Source organism: Anoplophora glabripennis, unplaced genomic scaffold, assembly GCF_000390285.2.
Source record: "Anoplophora glabripennis isolate ALB-LARVAE unplaced genomic scaffold, Agla_2.0 scaffold37, whole genome shotgun sequence".
NCBI classification, from domain to species: Eukaryota; Metazoa; Arthropoda; class Insecta; order Coleoptera; family Cerambycidae; genus Anoplophora; species Anoplophora glabripennis.
Window position 1 is genome coordinate 1,336,325 of NW_019416243.1, and position 19,531 is coordinate 1,355,855.

At 32.3% G+C, this 19,531-nt stretch overlaps 1 protein-coding gene across 1 annotated transcript in view; it reads left to right on the forward strand.

The window, feature by feature from the left end:
• Positions 1-1,803: 1,803 nt before the first annotated feature.
• Positions 1,804-19,531, forward strand: part of LOC108913519 (muscarinic acetylcholine receptor DM1) — a 120,204-nt gene continuing 102,476 nt past the window's right edge. Inside the window, exon 1 of the mRNA XM_018719083.1 lies at positions 1,804-1,897. Within this exon, the coding sequence (XP_018574599.1) occupies positions 1,804-1,897 (94 nt within the window). The remainder of the gene's footprint in view (positions 1,898-19,531) is intronic.

Genomic DNA, 19,531 nt, shown 5'->3' on the forward strand with positions numbered 1-19,531 from the left:
TATTTAACACATTCCAAAATACACAACTCCACACAAATACACAGATAGTTTCCACACATACTACAGTTTCAGAATTGTCAATAAATTTCTCCTCATTTAAATCTTTACGATTTTTCTTTCTCCTGTAAAGTTCACATATTTGCAGTTACGTCAATGTTCCTCCGAAGCAGCCAATAATCATTGAATTTTTACCCAGTGGAGTCGAATGTCTGGGGTATCTCCGCCATTCATATACGTATTCCATTCTTAATAAAGCATCATCAAAGATATTTCAAAAACGGCGTTTTTTTTTTTAACTTTAACACCCTGTATCTCGAAAATTATTGGATTGCGGACTTATGTTTATATAAACTTTTTGGCTCAAAGGATCATTTCAAGTTTGTATGTGTACTGAATTGACACCCCGTATAATATTTTTCTTTGAAAACTTCCACGTTTTTTATATGCTCAGGACACTTAAGGTTCGTCAACGCTGTATTTCTTATACTTCAAATGGAAACACCTTTGTATTGTATTTATTTATCTAATTTAATTCGAGTGTTTTCTCGAAAAATAGTGTTAGACAACTATATTTTGGCACATGACATACGAATTTATTTCTAGTTGTCAAAGTCAGCTTATTATTTTGTTTAATCATCAAATTTTATAAAAATTGGTTAGCGAATTTTGGTTTAAAATCTAACTGCTACACTTATCGTAAAAAAATATTGACTGTTAATTGTAAAATTTTATGGAATAGTAATTACATAAAATAAAGAAATAAAATGTTCACTAATTTACTCTTTTTAAATATTAAATTTGTGGGGTACACATAAATCAAACATATATCTACTAACCAACAGGTGAACTGAACTGAGGCTTGTAGGATAATTATTATTATTCTCCAAATATTTAAGGTGAAAAATATTCAAAAGCTACGTAATAATTGTGTAAAATAAAACAGACGTTTGAGAAAAATGTGAAAAATTTTAGATCGCGCAGCACTTTTTAGTTTTCAGATATGATTTGTTCGTGTTTTTTGCTACTCATAACTGTAATTAAATGATTTATCCATGAAAATGATTATTTAATTTGAAATAAGATACTAAAAAAGTCAAATTAGTTTATATTTTCTGTTTATTTAATTTATGTATGCTCTCCGTTTAAGAGTAACACGAGTGATGAAAACCATAAACATTAATTTTACAATGTTCATGAAATTTATTATAAATTCAATTGAGGGGGTGCAGAATCCAGTGGCGTAATCAGATTAATAAACAAGTATATAAAATTTAATAACAAATCAAGATAAAATAATAAGCAGACTTTGACAACTGACGTAATAGTTTTTAGCTCTACTTTCCAGAAAAAGTCCCGAATTAAACCTGATTATAAATACTTATGTGTGCAGTTTAAAGTGTTTATGTCTCTATCTTCCAAAAAGAAACCCGAATTAAATCGGACAATAAATACATTTTTTGTTTAAAATTAGTCACACTGTGGAATTTCATTTATGAAAAACCACTATATTGTTACTAATATAAACTGATTTAATAATAGGGTTATTTTAAACAATTAAACAAGAAATTAATATCTTATGACAACTTCATTTAGGACTGACGGGTCTAAATGCAATTTAAAGAGCTTTTACAAAAGAGCATATACATTTCTTGATTCTTGACAAATTGATGGAAGAAATATATTTCCATGACATTATTGCATGAATCCTGTTCATTTTCGATCAGATCTGACTTATAACTTGCTTTCCTTTTCAGAGAAGGCGGAGCAACATGCGGCGTCTAGCCTGCAGGTCTTCGTGACAACATGAACTCGTCGCCGACGGAGAACACGTCTGACACCTTAGCTCCGCACGAGGCTATCTACTCACTCACACAAGTCGTCTTCATCGGCACTATAGGTAATTGTTGCCAGTTCACAATAACCTCCTTACATGCCTGAGGTGTGTCTGCTAAGCACGGAAAATAGAAAAATGTGATGAGATTATTTACAACCAATCGAATAGTGAGTAACCTTTCCGTTCCGTCCTAAGGTCGTGGTAGCTCCCTGTTATGCGGACGCGCCTTAAGGCCTGGTATGTGTCTTCTAAACCCAGTCAGATTACTAGTTACTTTGTCACCACGTAAATTAATGTAAATTCTTAGTCTAGGAATCAGACAGAGTTCCGTGGCCAGTCAGAGTGCCGCGGCTGCAAACAACATATTCTTAAGTATTTTGATTTCCTGGATCCAAAAAACTTGATAGCAAGGCCTGAAAGTGGTCAGTTTAATTGTTATTAACAAATTAAATGTTTAAATGGCTGTAAAAAGTTTATTTATATAGCTAGTATAATTTTTTATGCGTTAATAGTTACGTTTTCTCATAACAAAAATATATTTTTTTGAAAATTAAAAAAATATTAACTTTAACCAAAGTTATTGCAAATTTAGTGCAAATATCTTACATTTTCCGTCTCCACGCGCACCAATTTTACCATATCTCTGGTTCTATTTTTCGGATTGAGACGCACATCTCATTTTAAAGCTTGAACTTTATTTTACAAGATAGGTAAGTTCCATTTATCAATTTATTTATTTAACAGTTAATGGCAGCTTAGAAAGTTGTGAAATTTCAACGAAGTTATTTGTTTATAAGGTTTTTTTCATTATTTAACTTCAATGAAAAGCCAAAAAAGTTACCGGATATTATTCCCCGCATCCTAACAATCATTTTATGGCTTTGCGATCAAGTTTTTTGGATTCAGGAAGTCAAAATACTTAAGAATAAGTTGTTTGCAGCCGTGGCACTCTGATTGGCTACGGAGCCCTATCTGGCTCTGGAAATATAACGTGCTAGTACGGATGCCACTGGCATAACCAACAATAATGTTTTTCATTGCAAACGATTATATTTCCTTAACGAAGCATTTTTCGAATATAGTTTATATATCAAACTCATATTATTTTTTTGCATCTCTATCGGTCCTTGAAGTTTCCGCATCGGAAATTACATTTACATTGTATATTATTATGTTAAAAGGGTTTTTTTATTTTTGTACTCGAAAACGCTGAGTACAGAAAAATCAAATTAGAGCATTTTTCTTCCAAATTGAATGAAAAATCCAAAACTGATTTTTATTTTATGTAAAGGCAGTAGCGTACCATTTTTTTCTTTAGAAATATCCTGTGACGTGCTAGTACGGATGCCACTGGCAAAACTAAAAATAATGTTTTTTCATTGCAAAACGTGGTAGTTAACGTCTACAAATATTTCATTGAAATGTTTTAGCCCTTTGACAACAATTAATAAATTTGATTTTTTTAAACCAATCGTGAACACTGTATTTCCTTAACGAAGCATTTTTCTAATGTAGTTTATATATCAAAATCATATTATTTTTTAAAACTCTATCGATCCCTGAAGTTTCCGCATAGGAAACTAGACCACCCTGTCTAAATATAATGAGGCAAGATTGAAATGCAGTTTTATTAATAGAAACTTTAGAAATAAATGTTTATCTTAGAAAAAAGACTTATCAAATGACATCTTTCGTCTAACACTGAAGAAGATTATTAACTACATATCTACATAAATAAAAATAATAATAAAACGCTATACAGGGTGTTACAATTTTGACTGCCTTAATTTTAGAAGACGACATTAAAATGCACAAAAAAAACGTTATATGATATGGGTCCTAGACTCAACCATTTCCGAGAAAAAAATGATCAAAATTTCGATTAATTAAGGAATATTGACATAACTGCGTGCATAGAATGCCATAAAATACAATGTATGTCACTTTTTTTTAACTTCTTTATGCTTAATTCTAAACAAAAATTAGCGTTGCAATAAATTTAAAATTTGATAAAATTCAGATTGAGCAATGTGACAACGGCGCGGCGGTTTATGTACTGTCCAGCAACCACCAATACGCAATTCAATTGGTATCTGGATTCGACCGTGTCGGAGTGTCTTTTGCGTACCACTATTTCCTTTTCTTGAGGTGTTTTCCAGCGACTGCGCGAAAATTGGATTCGAAGTTATCGTGCGTACATCGAAAATGGTGGTGGACATTTTGAGCATATGTTGTAGTTTGTTTTGTACTTGTGCATTTTAAAAATTTTGCTTTTTGGTAAGTACCTAAATTATTTTGAATACATATGATTATTTGGACGACTTGAATCTTTGGGTACTTATACATATATTTTATACATTATACTACATATTTTTCAAATTCATAATTTGATTAAAAGTTTCATAATTAATAAAATTCGAGATAAGATTTAAGTACAACACTATTTTATTTTATTTATTTAAAAACTGGAAAACAATTGTGGAGCGGAGCTCCACATGTGGAGCGGTATGTCGGTCGATACTGACGTGTGTCACCGCTGCTCTGATAATTTTATTGTCAATTCAAAACATATCATATGCAATTTTTGCAAAAGAAGGTACCATCTAGTTTGTGTATCAATTAGAGACTCGTGGTGCAAAATTCTAAACGAAAGTCAAAATTTATTTTGGTTTTGTGACAACTGCAAAGATGCCTGGCGTCCAACACAGCAAGGAACCAACGGTGCCGAAAATAACGAGGTTGCCCTACTTCATAAAGAAATAGAAAGCCTAAATAAAGAAAAATTTCTTATCAACAAATTATTAAACGAGCTGGAGTATTCACATAATCTGCAAAAGGCTATAATTCATAGGTATGAAGAACAGTCGACAGTGGAGAAAAACGTGAGTACATTATCTCAAGTTGGAAAAAGTGTATCATATAGTGATGTTACAAAAAAGTCACCAAAAACAACTTCGGCTGTATTAATAGTAAAATCCAACGATAATTCACTTAATAATGATGATATTTTGCGAGATATTACGAGGTCAGTTAATCCCGGTAATATTAAAGCGTGTATTAATGGGACTAGGAAGATACGAGGTGGCATTGCTGTGCACTGTGAAAATGAACAGTCCTTAAATAATCTAAAAACTAGTTTAAGTAGTGAGCTAGGTTCTAAGTACCTCATCAATGAGGTTAAAAAGTTTAATCCGAGACTAATAATTAAAAATGCAAGCCTAAATGGTCTTGATACTGATCAACAAATAATTGACAATATTCTGACGTTAAATAACCTTGAGGTTGACAGTTCAAATATTAAAGTTGTCACAAAACTTAAACATTTTACTAACATTAATATAATTATTGAAGTCCCGCCTGCGTTGCGAAACTTGTTAATTGGAAGAGGATATTTGTATGTTGGATGGAAAAAATCTGCCGTACTAGATCATTTGCGCGTACTTCGGTGCTACAAATGTTGTTCTTTTGGTCACATCGAAAAAGAATGTCAGTTAGAGTTAGTTTGTCCGAAATGTACACAAAAGCATAAAACAAGGGAATGTAAATCTGAAGAATATTTTTGTATAAATTGTATTAATTATAATAAATCACATAAAAAAAATGTACCAGTTAACCATGCCGTCTATGATTCATCTTGTACAATATATCAGAATTATGTCACTAATTTGAAAGAAAAGATTAATTATGGTTAATACACGTTCTAAAAGAGTAATTAAGTTTGGCCATGTTAATACTAGGTCCATTTTACCAAGTTTTTTAGATGTATCAGACATGATAACACAAAATGTTTTTGATGTTTTTGCTGTTACTGAAACATGGTTGTCATCAGATATTCCATCAAATTTAGTGAATATTGCTGGATATAATTTTTATCGTCGAGACCGAGACACTCGTGGGGGTGGGGTTGGCGTCTTTGTAAATAGTAGTTTTTCTTGCGAAATGATTATTCTAGATCCCCATATGGACGAGCAAAAGAGGCATTTGGAGCATATGTGGTTAAAGATAAATTTTGGTAATACAAATATAGCCTTGGGTATTATTTATCGGCCACCTAAAGGCCACCTAGATCAAGCTATTGATTGTTTGGATAATATTATGTCTGTTCTCACTCCTTCTTTTGATCACATTATGGTCATGGGTGACGTAAATGTTAATTTATTTCATATGAATAATAAAGTTAGCCAGTGTTTTGATAGTTATGATATGGTGCAATTAATTACAGAACCTACCAGAATTACTCGATATACAGAGACATTGTTAGATCCAATATTCACAACCAATCCGGAAAGATGTAGCAGTAGAGGCACACTAAATACAGATATCTTTTCTGATCACCGTCTCACGTTTTGTGAAATTTCTTTCAACATACAGAAGCGTAAACAAAAAATGGTTACTTTTAGGGACTTTAAAAGTTTTAATATTGACAGATTTAATTGTGACCTGGAAAATATACAGTGGTCTAATATATTGCGCATACATGATATTGATGATAAGGTGAAATTTCTTACTGATCATATCATGCACCTTTTTAATATACATGCGCCACTGAGAACCGTCCGTGTTAGCAAACCGCGTGCTCCTTGGCTAACTGAAAATTTGAAATTGATTATGAATTTACGAGATAAAGCTTTACATATTTATAAAAGGCGCAAAACACCTGAAAACTGGGACAATTACAAACAGTGGAGAAATTTTGCTAAAGCTTCTGTTCGTAGAGAAAAAGCTGCATACTTAAAACATATAAATGATCAAAAAAATACACGCTTTTTTTATAAAGCTCTTAAGACACTAAAAATTCAATGTACTAATGATTCTGAAATTCCAGCACATTTATGTAATCCGAACGGCATTAATGATTATCTGGTCTCAGTCTTTCAAAATAGTGATTATGTCTGTTCTCAAAGTATAGAGTTCTATCAGACCCATTTTTTTCACCGTGACTTTAAGTTTGCTTTTAATCTTGTCGATCATGCAGATGTACTTAAAATTATTTCAGATATAAAATCAAACGCTCAAGGTGTTGATGGTGTTTCTCCTCAGATGTTGAGACTGTGTATGCCTGCTGTAGGGATATACGTCACTCACATTGTCAATAGCTGTCTGGAAAGGGGTTTTTTTCCAGATTCCTGGAAAACAGCTCTTGTAACACCTCTTCCTAAATGTCACAACCCAACGAATATGAGTGATCTGCGGCCCATTAGTCTATTGCCAATTTTATCAAAAATTTTGGAAAAAGTTGTTTACGGGCAAATAACTAAGTATGTAATAGAGCATAATCTGTTTCCAGTACATCAGTCTGGATTTCGGAAGGGCCATAGTACGGCAACTGCCTTGGCAAATGTGACTGACAATATATTGCGTGCTTTAGACATTGGGCAAGCTTCTGCATTGGTTCTTTTAGATTTTACAAAAGCTTTCGATACAATTAATCATAAACTGCTTATCGCCAAATGCAAGTACTTAGGTTTTAACGATGTCTCGTTGAACTTTTTAAGTAACTATTTAGAAAACAGATTCCAACAAGTAATATTGGATAATAATGTTTCGACTGCCCAGCAAATCGTGTCGGGTGTGCCGCAGGGTTCAGTACTTGGGCCTTTATTGTTTCTTCTTTATACGTTCGACCTAACAAATGTAATTACAAAATGTAATGTTCAGTTTTTTGCAGACGATACACAGCTTTATCATCACTTTGCAACTGATAAGTCTGATGAGGCACTGACAATTATAAATGATGATTTATCCAATATTAATAACTATGCTATAAATCATAATTTACGCCTCAATCCCAATAAATCAAAAGTAGTTTTGTTTTCCACAAAGAAAAAACGTGAACACTTAAAAGCAAGCATGCGTATTAACATTGATGGTCAGTTGATTCCGTTTGTTACCACTGCAAAAAATTTAGGAGTATATTTTGATGAAAATTTGAAATTCGTAGACCATGTCACAAATGTTACCAAGGAATGTTACATCAGATTAAAATTACTATATGCTAATAAAAATTTGTTGACGTATAAGATGAAGAAATGTCTGTGTGAGAGTTTAGTATTGTCTAAAATTTGTTACTGTAATATAGTATTTTATCCATGTTTAGACAAAGTAACATGTAACAGATTACAAAAAATTCAAAACACTTGCTGTAAGTTAATTAATAACCTGAGAAAGTATGACCATATATCTACTGCTTTTTTAAACTTAAGTTGGTTGAAAATTAATAACACATTCAAATACAATTTCCTTTCGTTTGTGTTTCGTATACTAAACTCTTCATCTCCTGAGTATTTGAAAAATAAGTTAACATGTCGCAACGCAGTTCACACTCTAAATTTACGGAACCCAACATCATTAACTATGCCTCATCATAAGACTGCCATGTTTCAGCGGTCATTTACTTATAACTCAGTTAAATTATACAATTCTTTGGATAATACCATCAAGGGCACCATGTCTGAGGGATCGTTCAAAATACATTTGAAACGATATTTGCTACACTTGCAAAAAACAAATGTATAATATTTATTAATTTTAAAAATAAGTCAATATTTGTAGTTTGTTCATTATATTTTATTATTATGTATTGTAATGTTTGTTTTATTTTAGGATTATAATTATTAGATATAAGGTTAGTTTTAAGTTTTAGGAAGGGTTAAGTTAGAATGGCCAGTGGGCTAGACTTTCGCCTTTTGTAAATTTCACTTAGAAATTGCAATAAAGACGTTATTATTATTATTATTATTATTATTATTATTATTATTATTATTAATTGTTTTGAAGTGCATCAGCTGTACAGCATTAGGTTAAGCGCTGTTGTCACGTTGTGATGAAATCAATATTAATACTCTCTGAATTTTGAAATCTGTTAACCTTACGCCCCTGTAATATACAACTTTTTAGTTCATTTATAATTACTCTATCTCATACTGAAATAATGGCAGTCAAATTTCTTACATCTTCTCAATAAGGCGAGTACTTCCCACAGGTATACTACTGATGGTATAATAAATTTGTAAATTCGACCAAAATATGCTTTCTAATGAAATATCTTAGGAAGATTTTAAAATTTAACCTGAAGAAACATCCCCACAAAATTTTAAATAACTAGGCGAATGTCCTCTATAGACAACAGTACAACAGTTGATTCACAAAAACTACTGCTTATTAATAAAATCAAGTAATTATAATAATGAACACGAATTATAAATGTTAAAAATTATTGTATTGATGGAGTGTTTTATGCATGAATATTTCTGTTTTGTTAAAGGACTCTGATAATATTCTAGACAAAGTGCTGATAATCAGAAAATTTCGTTTTTCTTATTCTTCTATTTAGCCAGATATTCTACTATACAGTACGCGCTTAAAGTATGGAATAAATTCAGTAAAAACGAAACAAATTTTTTTTGGGAAAAATCCTCGAACAGGTCGATTTTTAATTTAAAAAATACATATTTTAGCATAAAAGGATATTTTCAACCGTCATTTGTTTTCGAGTAATAACGTCATCGACATTTTTTTAAATAGCAACCCCCTATTTTTTTCTTGATCTGAAAGATCGTTTCTTTGTCGATCTGACAGTATTAAAATGTTGCCATCTTAGATAGGAAAGTTTTCGAGTAAATGACGATTGAATGTTAGAAAACCCAAATCAATTAAAATAAAGCAAAAACGTTATCAAATTTAGTTTTTCTAAATGCCTGAAGTTTTTTATGGATCACGTAGGTGTAAATATTTTCAAAGTGTCACTGTCATACCGACTTTCTAAGTATTGTAAGCGATATAAAAATTATTGTTGAATTTAAAGTATTATGGCACATTTAACTGTCACTCAAACAATTGAAAATTTAATTCTTATCGGATGCGGGGAGAAGACTAGACCAGATCGCCATATCTGCCAATCAAGTAAGTTAGAATATAAATTTAAAGAAATTGGCAATGTTGTAGATATTCCAAAACCTGGACGTCCAAGCGTTAGTGAAGATCACAAACAGAACATTTTGATAAGTATGGTAAATAATCCTCATAATACTTCACGATTGGTTGTATTAAACAATGAAATTAGTTAGACCACAGCGCTACGTATCCTGAGGTAGGAAAAATATCATCCCTACAAAATTCAACTTGTGCAGGAACTCAATGAAGACGATCCCGACCGTCGCTTACACTTTTGTGAAATTATGATGGACTTATGTCAAGTAAATAGAGATTTACACCGGCAAATACTTTCTTCAGACGAGGCACGTTTTGTCTCAATGGTACAGTGAACCGTCAAACTTGCAGGTATTGGAGTCGGGAAAATCCTCATTGGATGGCAGAGACCCACAGAAATTAAATGTGTGGGCTGGAAAAGTTGACAACAGAATAGTAGGGCCTTTGTTCTTTGAAGGAACCCTTTCAGGAGAAAGATATTTATAGTTTTTATAAAATGACCTTGTTCCAGCGCTCGCAGTATTTTTTCCTAACGATAATGACCCTGATATTCCTGATGACACCATATGGTTTCACCAAGACGATGCACCTCCGCACTATACGCGCCCTGTTCGAGATTTTCTGGACAATTGTTTTCCTAGGAGGTGGAGTGGCAGACGAGGACCGATAGAATGGCTCGCGAGATCCCCAGATCTTACACCGCTGGACTATTTCTTATGGGGCTACTTAAAGTCCAAATTGTACGTTAATAGACCACATAATTTAGAAGAAGGCAACATTTTAATACTATTGGATCGACAATGAAACGATCTTTCAGAATCAAGAAAAAAATAGAGGGTTGCTATTTACAAAAAATGTCGATGACGTCATTACTCGCAAACAAATGACGGCTGAAAATCGCCTTTTATGCTAAAATATGTATTTTTAAATTAAAAATCGACCTGTTCGAGGATTTTTCCCAAAAAAAAATTGTTTCGTTTTTACTAAATTTATTCCATACTTTAGGCGCGTACTGTATAATATAAAATCTTTTCTGGGAAATTAACAAAATAACTTTCTAAAACATATCAAACGAGCACCACTAATTCATTCACTTTGAAATTCATCTTCATAACACTAATTTGCAGTCCTGCAGCAGTTTCTAGTGTACATAATTTATAATTAACTAAATCCAACAGTTTTGGTAGTGCGAAGTAAACGTGAATAAAATTCATATTCCTGATGAATATTAAAAATCAACGCTCTGGCGCTGATCTGAAATAATTTGAATGAAAGTTTGTGAATGAAATGTAGTTTCAGACGGATTATTTAGCTGCGTGGAAAGTTAATTTATATTATATAAACAATATAGATTGTTCTCGCTCTTTTCGCATTAATTTTCGTCGTTCAGTTCTAAAGTGAATTTAGTGCGTTAGAAATATTAAATACTTCAATTTGTGTTATAAATATCAACATTTTTAGCTGTTCCTTTCAGATATGTAACATATCGCCATTTGTATTCAACTGTTATCTTCGGATGTCACTGGATAAAGTATAAATACAATTCCACTCAACACTTCAGTCCCTTCATTGTTACATCAATTCCGCCTTCCGCCATTATGGACCTTGTACGATTTTCTTTATATGTCGTGGCTCAAGAGCAACCACTACTACTTTGACTGTTTATTCAGCCTTCCTGACTCCGTGCTCTCCATCATTTTCGGCCTAGCAATCTGATAGGCTTAAAAAACGTGACAGGATTGCTGAACACTTTTGTACATTTCTAGGTGAAAGTAAGAAACACTTTTATTTTCTAAATTAGTAAATTGAATTAGTTACTTGTTTTCTGTATCAGAAAACAGTTATAACTACTACCCTGTCGATATCGCATCAAATTTTAGAAACAAAAAAAAAACTAATTTTGGTTAATGAAAGTATTCGAAACATTAGAAAAAATACGAAAAGAAGATTTGAAAAATGATATGTTGATCCTCGCTTACTTTAACAATAATAGGGTTATTTTAAACAAATCTAATGTAAAATTTTTTTGGGAGGCTTGTAATTTTTTTAGAAAACAAAATTTTACTAACTAATTAGTTTACTTGTACCTACAGAAACTATGACTTCTGATCCAGTAGAACAATGTACACTGAAAGAAACTGTTTCTATAGAATAATGAATAAAAGTTAATAAAGATTATAATGAATTACTTATACAGGGTGTTAAAAAAAGAGTGTAAAATATTTGAGGAGGTAATAGTATAAACCAAAATAAGCAGAAAAGTCTCAATAAACATGGGTCCGCAAAGTAACGGTTGCGGAAATATGGAATGTTTTAAGTTTTTTAGCCCCATTTTTATTTTGCAAAAACGTTGTGTATTTTCTTATAATAGTTGGTTGATGTTCAGTGAAATAAATAGTACGTATTTGACAGTTGTTCTCAGTGCACAAGTTTTCTTTCGCTATGGCTGGTTACTCTAACGAAGAATTAACAGACATGCATTTCATGTATGGTCGTGCTAATGGGAACGCCACCGAAGAGCGACGTCTTTATGTTGACGCTTATCCAAATCGCCAGATTCCTTCACAAGAAGGAAGAATTCACCAAAGATTGCGTGATACTGGTTCCTTGAGCAAACAGTGCCATTTACCCGGAAGACCAAGGTCGGTATCCACTCCTAGAGCAGAAGAAGAAATTCTAGCACTGGTAGAGCAAAATCCAGGTACGAGTGTGCGGAGAATATCAGCCGAGGTAGGAATTAATGGTCCTCTTGTTTGGAAAATCCTTCACGAGCAACTGCTTTATCCATACCATGTGCAACGAGTACAGGCCTTAAATCCAATAAATGATCATCCAGCACGTTTGGTTTTTTACCGCTGGTTTCATGATGCTGAAGACCCTCGTTTTCTTGCAAACATTCTTTTTACTGATGATCTAGAATTCTTTGTTTGGGGATATTTGAAGACATTGAAGGTTTGTTGTATAAAGACCTATATCCAAATCTGTATATAAAAGCTGTATTAACAGAATTATTCGTTTTCATAATGATTGTTTCCATTTTTAACGTGTTAAACGCGATAATAATTAAGTTATCATCATCTCTCGGTGCATAATCTGTTATGATCGTAAAATTCCCGACAGTCCGCTGTGTATCTACTATTACGCTTAGTCTAGTTAAATGAGAATAGACCGATAATAACCGATTGATCATATCGGGTTATGTGAAGTGAAAAGTTACGTAAGTATCTAACTATTTTACAGTTTTTAGTTATTAAAATTATTATCCTGTGTGCCCTAGAAACCGCTGTTAAGCATTACATAAGATGAAGGAACAGAAGTCTAACGGTGACAAAGAAAAGCACGGGTAAAGTCAATCAACCAGAGGAAATAGAATTAGAAAAGAAAGTTAACCTTTCATCGGATGCTTCATTATTAGAATGGAAGAATTATAGTGCAAATTCCGATGTATTGTAATGTAATATAAGATATGGGTGCATCGCTACTAAGAAAATAAGTTGGACAGTTTGGGGCGCTATTTGTCATCACTTTTAATAGTTAAATGTTTGTTATATGTTTGCAATAGAATCTCAGCTTGTAATACAATAAATTTTCTGAAATAGTCACTACACAACTGTGTTACCAATACGTGTTTTATATCGATACAATGTTCTTATGGCGTTTAGAATTCTAATAAAGATAAAGCGCTTTCCCCCCGTATTTTTCACTTTTAAAAAGGTCTGAAATAATCAAACTTTCTTACAATTTTTCTGAAGATGGTCCTTAGGCTTGAAAACGTTTTACTTTTGTATTCAACATTTGCAATGATTTGACTGAAACCATTTGTTTCAGGTTTAATTTTTTTAATCTACTTTTTACTCATATTTCCAATAATAATTAAATGTGTGATATCTCATCACGATCAGAAAATGTTTTGTCAGTATGCATCATTGTAAATGTATCATTTCTTTTAATTAATTTAAAAGCATACACCTAAGAACAGTACCAAGAACAACGTTCTTCTTTTAATTGCATTTTTTTATGTTCATAAACGTTGTCATATACCATACTTCGACCACTTTGTTTGAAATGTGAGCATTCAGTCTAATAAACACATTGTAGCCAGTATGATGCATTTCACAAAAGTTTAAAGTCGGGAAAAGATATACGATGATGCTTTATGATTGTCCATTATCTGCTATATGATTCTTCCCTCTCTACGACAAAAAATGTTCTTACATTATTACTTTCGCGATACCGACATCAAATCGTAAGGTCCCGCGAGATAACGTTTAAATCGTAAAGTAAATACGGTCGCCATCTTTATGCCCTCAAGTAACAGAAAATCCGATAAGCTGCTCACTAAAGTGAAAAATTTTGTTGTTTTTAAACTACACCAGATCAATAGAAAGGCAGGTGTTTTCAAGGTATATATCTCAACAAAGGTAAAATTCTGTCACACCTTATGTAACGTTAGATATAATGCAACTATTAACCACTTGGTTTCCCGTCGTTACTGATTCTGTTGGCTTTTGGTAAAAAAAATTAAATATCGATTTAGTTTTCGAGACGTTTAAAAAACTTATAAAGCATCGTCTTCTGCTGAGTAGTCTATAATGGCATAGGCTTCATCCAGATACCATTTATTGCTTTGTCGATTGAGGGTCTGTCTAATATACAGGGTGTTACAATATTTCACGTAGGGAAAGTACATATCGAAAATTTTGCGTGTAGAGTACAAAATCAAAGTTTTACTGAATCAGACGATCATTCATGTATTTTTTTTTAAATATAATAAGCATTTTTGTGGATGTATCAAAAAATATATATATTTTTTTCAACTCAACAAACAAAAATTAATTTGTAGAAATTGGTAGAAATTCTGATAAACACTGCTAAATTGTACAAATAATAGGCATAAAAACACGAAAAATTACGAACGCCTCTGGACTGACATTTCATCTAGGGTTCTAGTTGGTAATTTTTCCTTGATAATTTCTGAAACACCAACTTAAGAAAATCAAATTTACTGAGCACCAAAACAAATCTGGTTACGTGGGACTCGGGCATTTTTGAAGACATTGTATACATAAGTATATATATACTTATCGTATCAACTTCGACGTCACCTGTTACATGGGTGTTATACAATAATGAAAACGTACTATTGACAGTTGGTAGAAGGAAGCGCAAAAACAGGCGCTTATGGGTGGGAATTTCTGGAAGGAAGCCTAAATAGTTGAAGTGAGAACAGTGTGGAGATGGGTAGTAAGACGATCGGCGGGCAATGTGGCAAAGTAGTGAAAAATTAAAAGTGTTTAACAGGTATTAATTAGCAGGTAATATTCTCTAAGTACTTTGTTGTTAATTGTTCTATCTTGTATCTTATGATTGTAATGATTATATATATATATATGTCATGATAAAAATTCTGTGTATGTTTAGCCTTCATTGTCTTACGCTCAGGGGCGTATATTTTGCCAAGGTAAAATTGTTACAATTATTATTAACGATTGCTCATTATTTATTACATGTTAAAATATGTATATATTGTCGTGACTGCCCAGATATTGCAATAGCAACTCCTTTGTTTCACATTTAACTTGTTTCATCATGATTACGTTGTTCGAAAAACAATTAAGCTCACTTTATGTCAAGACGCATATAAGGGCCTTGTTGAATTCACTAACATTTTCGCCCGTGAAAAACGAATTTGAAAAAAAAAGAATAATTATATACAAAAAAAGAATTGCTAAAACAGATCTTCCGAAATCTCAACTATAGCTGGATTGCCTCCCGTATGGGACTCCAGTACCTTCCGGCTCTGCCGGATAACTAACACCAAACCTCTTCAGTTTTACTTGGAAGTGTGTGTGTCTGATTCGAGTGAGGTGACATTTAGTGACACATTAAATAAGTCAGGTCTTATTTATCATTCAAAGGATCTTAATTTATGCCTTTGTTTAGCGGTTGTTTTGTATTTATATTTGGGTAGTTAGAGCAACGATCATAAGTTTATCTGCCATACACTTTCCCCACAGGAGCTCTAGGTGAGCCTGGCACTCTCATTTTATGTTAAATGGTTGTTAATGCTTTTGTTGTTCTTTCTATTTGTCACATGTTTAATTTGAAGACTGTTGTACCTAAATAATAAAGTTAGGTGTATTTACTCTGCTTTTGATTTATAAAATTAAACCATACTTCCCCTCTTTAAAGTTAGTAGCCAGCGCTTTTCGGTCAATTAAAAATAGATGTATACAACGTAGGGATTCCTTATGACGATCACAAATTTCTGTCCACAATTAAATTTATATTTTTTTTCGATCAAACCCGGGGTTGTTATACTACAATACTTACCTATTTCGTATAATTTAAAGGCTCGATCTCCATTAATTGAACAGATTTTGTTCATAGGTTTACATACTTAAGGCTGGTACCGCCTCTGAATATTGAGGTTCATATTTTAATAATTATTTTATGTTAGCAGAGCCAGCACCTCACAAAACCGACAAATTCTCAAAGGTGTGGTCGAGAATGCATTAAGACTGTGTACAATAGCATTATGTACTTACTTAGATAAAGCACTTAGATGATGTCGTATATAATGCAGTTGCTATCACGTTCACTAAGATTGCTCAGTCACGAATCCAGAGCTAAGTTTAGCGAGCTGATAGCATTATACAGCGTCACCTTTATAAAATTTTATTTTTTGTTCCATTAGGCTTTGAGTTCCAAGATCATTTCTAGAAGGAATTAACATGGATATCTATCATTTTGTACGAAAATATTTGCAATTTGAGTTCTCAAATACAGTGTTATTTTATTAATGATATCTATTCAAATTATTCCTATATTTAACTGAGAATAGTCCAATTCGAGTAAGACTGGCTATTTCTATCCAATTTGTTTCAATTTGAAAACAGGACCTAATAATTTTAGGCACAAATTATTTAAAATTCTGGCGAATGCGCAAATGTTAACATTTCATTGTTTCTTAAAAATATATTTTGATTAAAATTAAATATATGTTGGTACCTATATATAGACGTTCAATAAGTTCTTGCTGTTTTTCAACAGATGGTGTTAACAATTGTGTTAATTGCATGCGTGTAGTTTAAGGAGGATCGGATGTTAGGAAAAAATGCAGCCAGTTTCGTATTGATATATTTTTTTGCAACGCGAAATCAGATTCTGTGAATTATTCCCGAATTATTTATCAATTTGTTTTTGTTTTTAATTAGTACCAAAAATATAGGTTCTTATGGGAAATGCTATGTTGCATATTGCATACCCTTAAAATCGAATTACGAGTGAAAAAATGCAAATGGTAAGACGAAAAAAATATAGACATTTACCTGAATCACTAATTAAGAAAGAAAAAAGTATGTTACTGCACATTTCACACGGAAATAAATTACACAGCTACACAAAACAAAGTTGTCTGTACTTTTCATACGACACTTGTTAGCCTTAATATTTTTGCCTCCTGATCACGAATCCGGTGTCAGAATTGAGCTGTCACATCACAGGAATTTCCTAACCACAAAAAACAGTTAAAAAATAGTAAACATTCACGACAAAGTGCTAGGAAAAGTACAAACATTTTTTTTCTATATTCGAATGTTCGAATTCGTAATCAGTGACTCCGAAAACCCCCGTATACCAAATTTGACGCGAATATGTTATTTTTTTCAAATTTGGTCGGCCATCTTGAATTTTGCAAAATTGACCTCGGATCCGTGATCAGCTACTCCGAAAACCCCCGTATATCAAATTTGACACGAATGGGTTATTTTACAAAATTTTGTCGGCCATCTTGGATCCGCCATCTTGTGCTTAATTGACCTGTTTTTTTTTGAGGTTAGCAAAAATACCATCAATTTTGACCGGGGATTCACGTTCGACGGAGTCTTAACCATATAAATGAACATTTGAATATAGATTTTAAAAAAAATGTATTTTCCTAGCACTTTTTCGTGAATGTTTGCTATTTTTGAATTGTTTTTTGAGGTTAGGAAATTCCTGTGATGTGATAGCTCAATTCTGACACCGAATTCGTGATCAAGAGGTAAAAATACTACAGATAACATATGACGTATGAAAAGTACAGACAACTTTTTTTGTGTGTGGCTGTGTTATCAAACATAAAAAGTTCTGATATATCGTCCGCCAAGTAATAAACGCGAACAAGTAACGACAATAGCGCAATACAGTATGAATGATGATACGTGGCGGGAAATTTAAATAAATTTTCGATACATAAATTAGTCTTTAGAAATGGGTTACATTCAACTTGTGTTTATTTGTGTAATTCAATCTGGGATAATAAAATTAATAAAATAAAATGCGAAAGTTTCAAATGCAGTATGTTTTTTAAAATCTTTTCATTGCAAAAAAATACAGCAGCATATAAACAATGAATGAAAATTATCAGATAAAAAATATACGGTTACATTTAAAATTTTCAACTTGACCTCCAAATGACCTTCATGATCATGGTCAGGGTCGTAGTCAAGGTCACCGTTGGATTTCTCACTCAATACCCTGCAACTATTGTTCTAATCATTTTTTTGTCTGAACAGTATTTTCTGAGATAGAGGGGAGGGGGGTCCAAACTTTTTGAAAACCCTGTATATCAAATTATATTATACATATATAAATGCAATCGCTTTAAACCCTTGTCCTTATAAAGAACGTATTCACAGAAATGCATCATAGTAATAATATGCTAATTATGCATGTAACTAAATCATATTTAAACGTTTACTTTTTAAAGTACGTAAAAGTTCTTTGCAAAAAGAGCAGCGTGTTTTATGCCATGTACTTTATGTCGACTACTTGACGCCGTCGAACTGTGTGCGGAGGTTCTGGCTCCACAATCTTCGTTCCTACAGCTTTTTTTCTGCATTTACTATTTTCTGTTTTAATTCTCAAGCATTTATACTCTCATACTTTGGTCACAAATTTTCCTTACTACCGACTCTGTTCTTCATCCGACATTTTATAGGTTAAAACAATCAGCTGTGCGAGCGATCATATAGCCTATATATACCTATATACATGACAAGGACGCTGTTGCTAAGTTTCTGTTTCAACTTTTGGCATTTATTTATGCATATTGGGTGAAGGAGTGAGAATACATAATTTAAGTATTTTAAACTCGATTTATTCGATATCTACAAGCAAGTATCTCAATGTATTTAGTTTCAAAGAATATATTTCTTCTTTGATCCCGCTTCAGCTCACTCCCCCCCCCCCCCCAATTATGTACCTGCGTAATATTAAATTTAATACATCACTTTCATGTACCTACGTAATAATAGTTTTAACAAAAAATTGTGTTCATTTTAAATAAAAATTTACTCATTTTTTTGCAGTGCATATACAAATTCCAATCTAAATATTTGTCTGAGAAATAAAACAGATAAAAAAGGGATATTTTCAAATTAATTTTAACTAAACTTATCGCCCCAAGGGAATCATCAAAATTGTTTTTCCCAATTTCGCACATATATTTTCACATTTTTTTATCAAATCTGCTAGTGATTTTATCAGCGTCTCCATAAAACCGCACCTACTGCTAATTTCGAATCATTCCAAGTTTCCCCAAAATCAGAATCATATCTTCTTATTCATTGAGTATTTATTTTTTCAATAAATAAAATAAATTTGCAAAAAACAGTAACAGATTTGGTCGAATCAGTGTTTTTTTTTGTACAAATCATTTTATGTCTTTTGAACGGAAATAGATATCCAAAAACTTATTGAATAAATATTGTTCAGAGAATATGA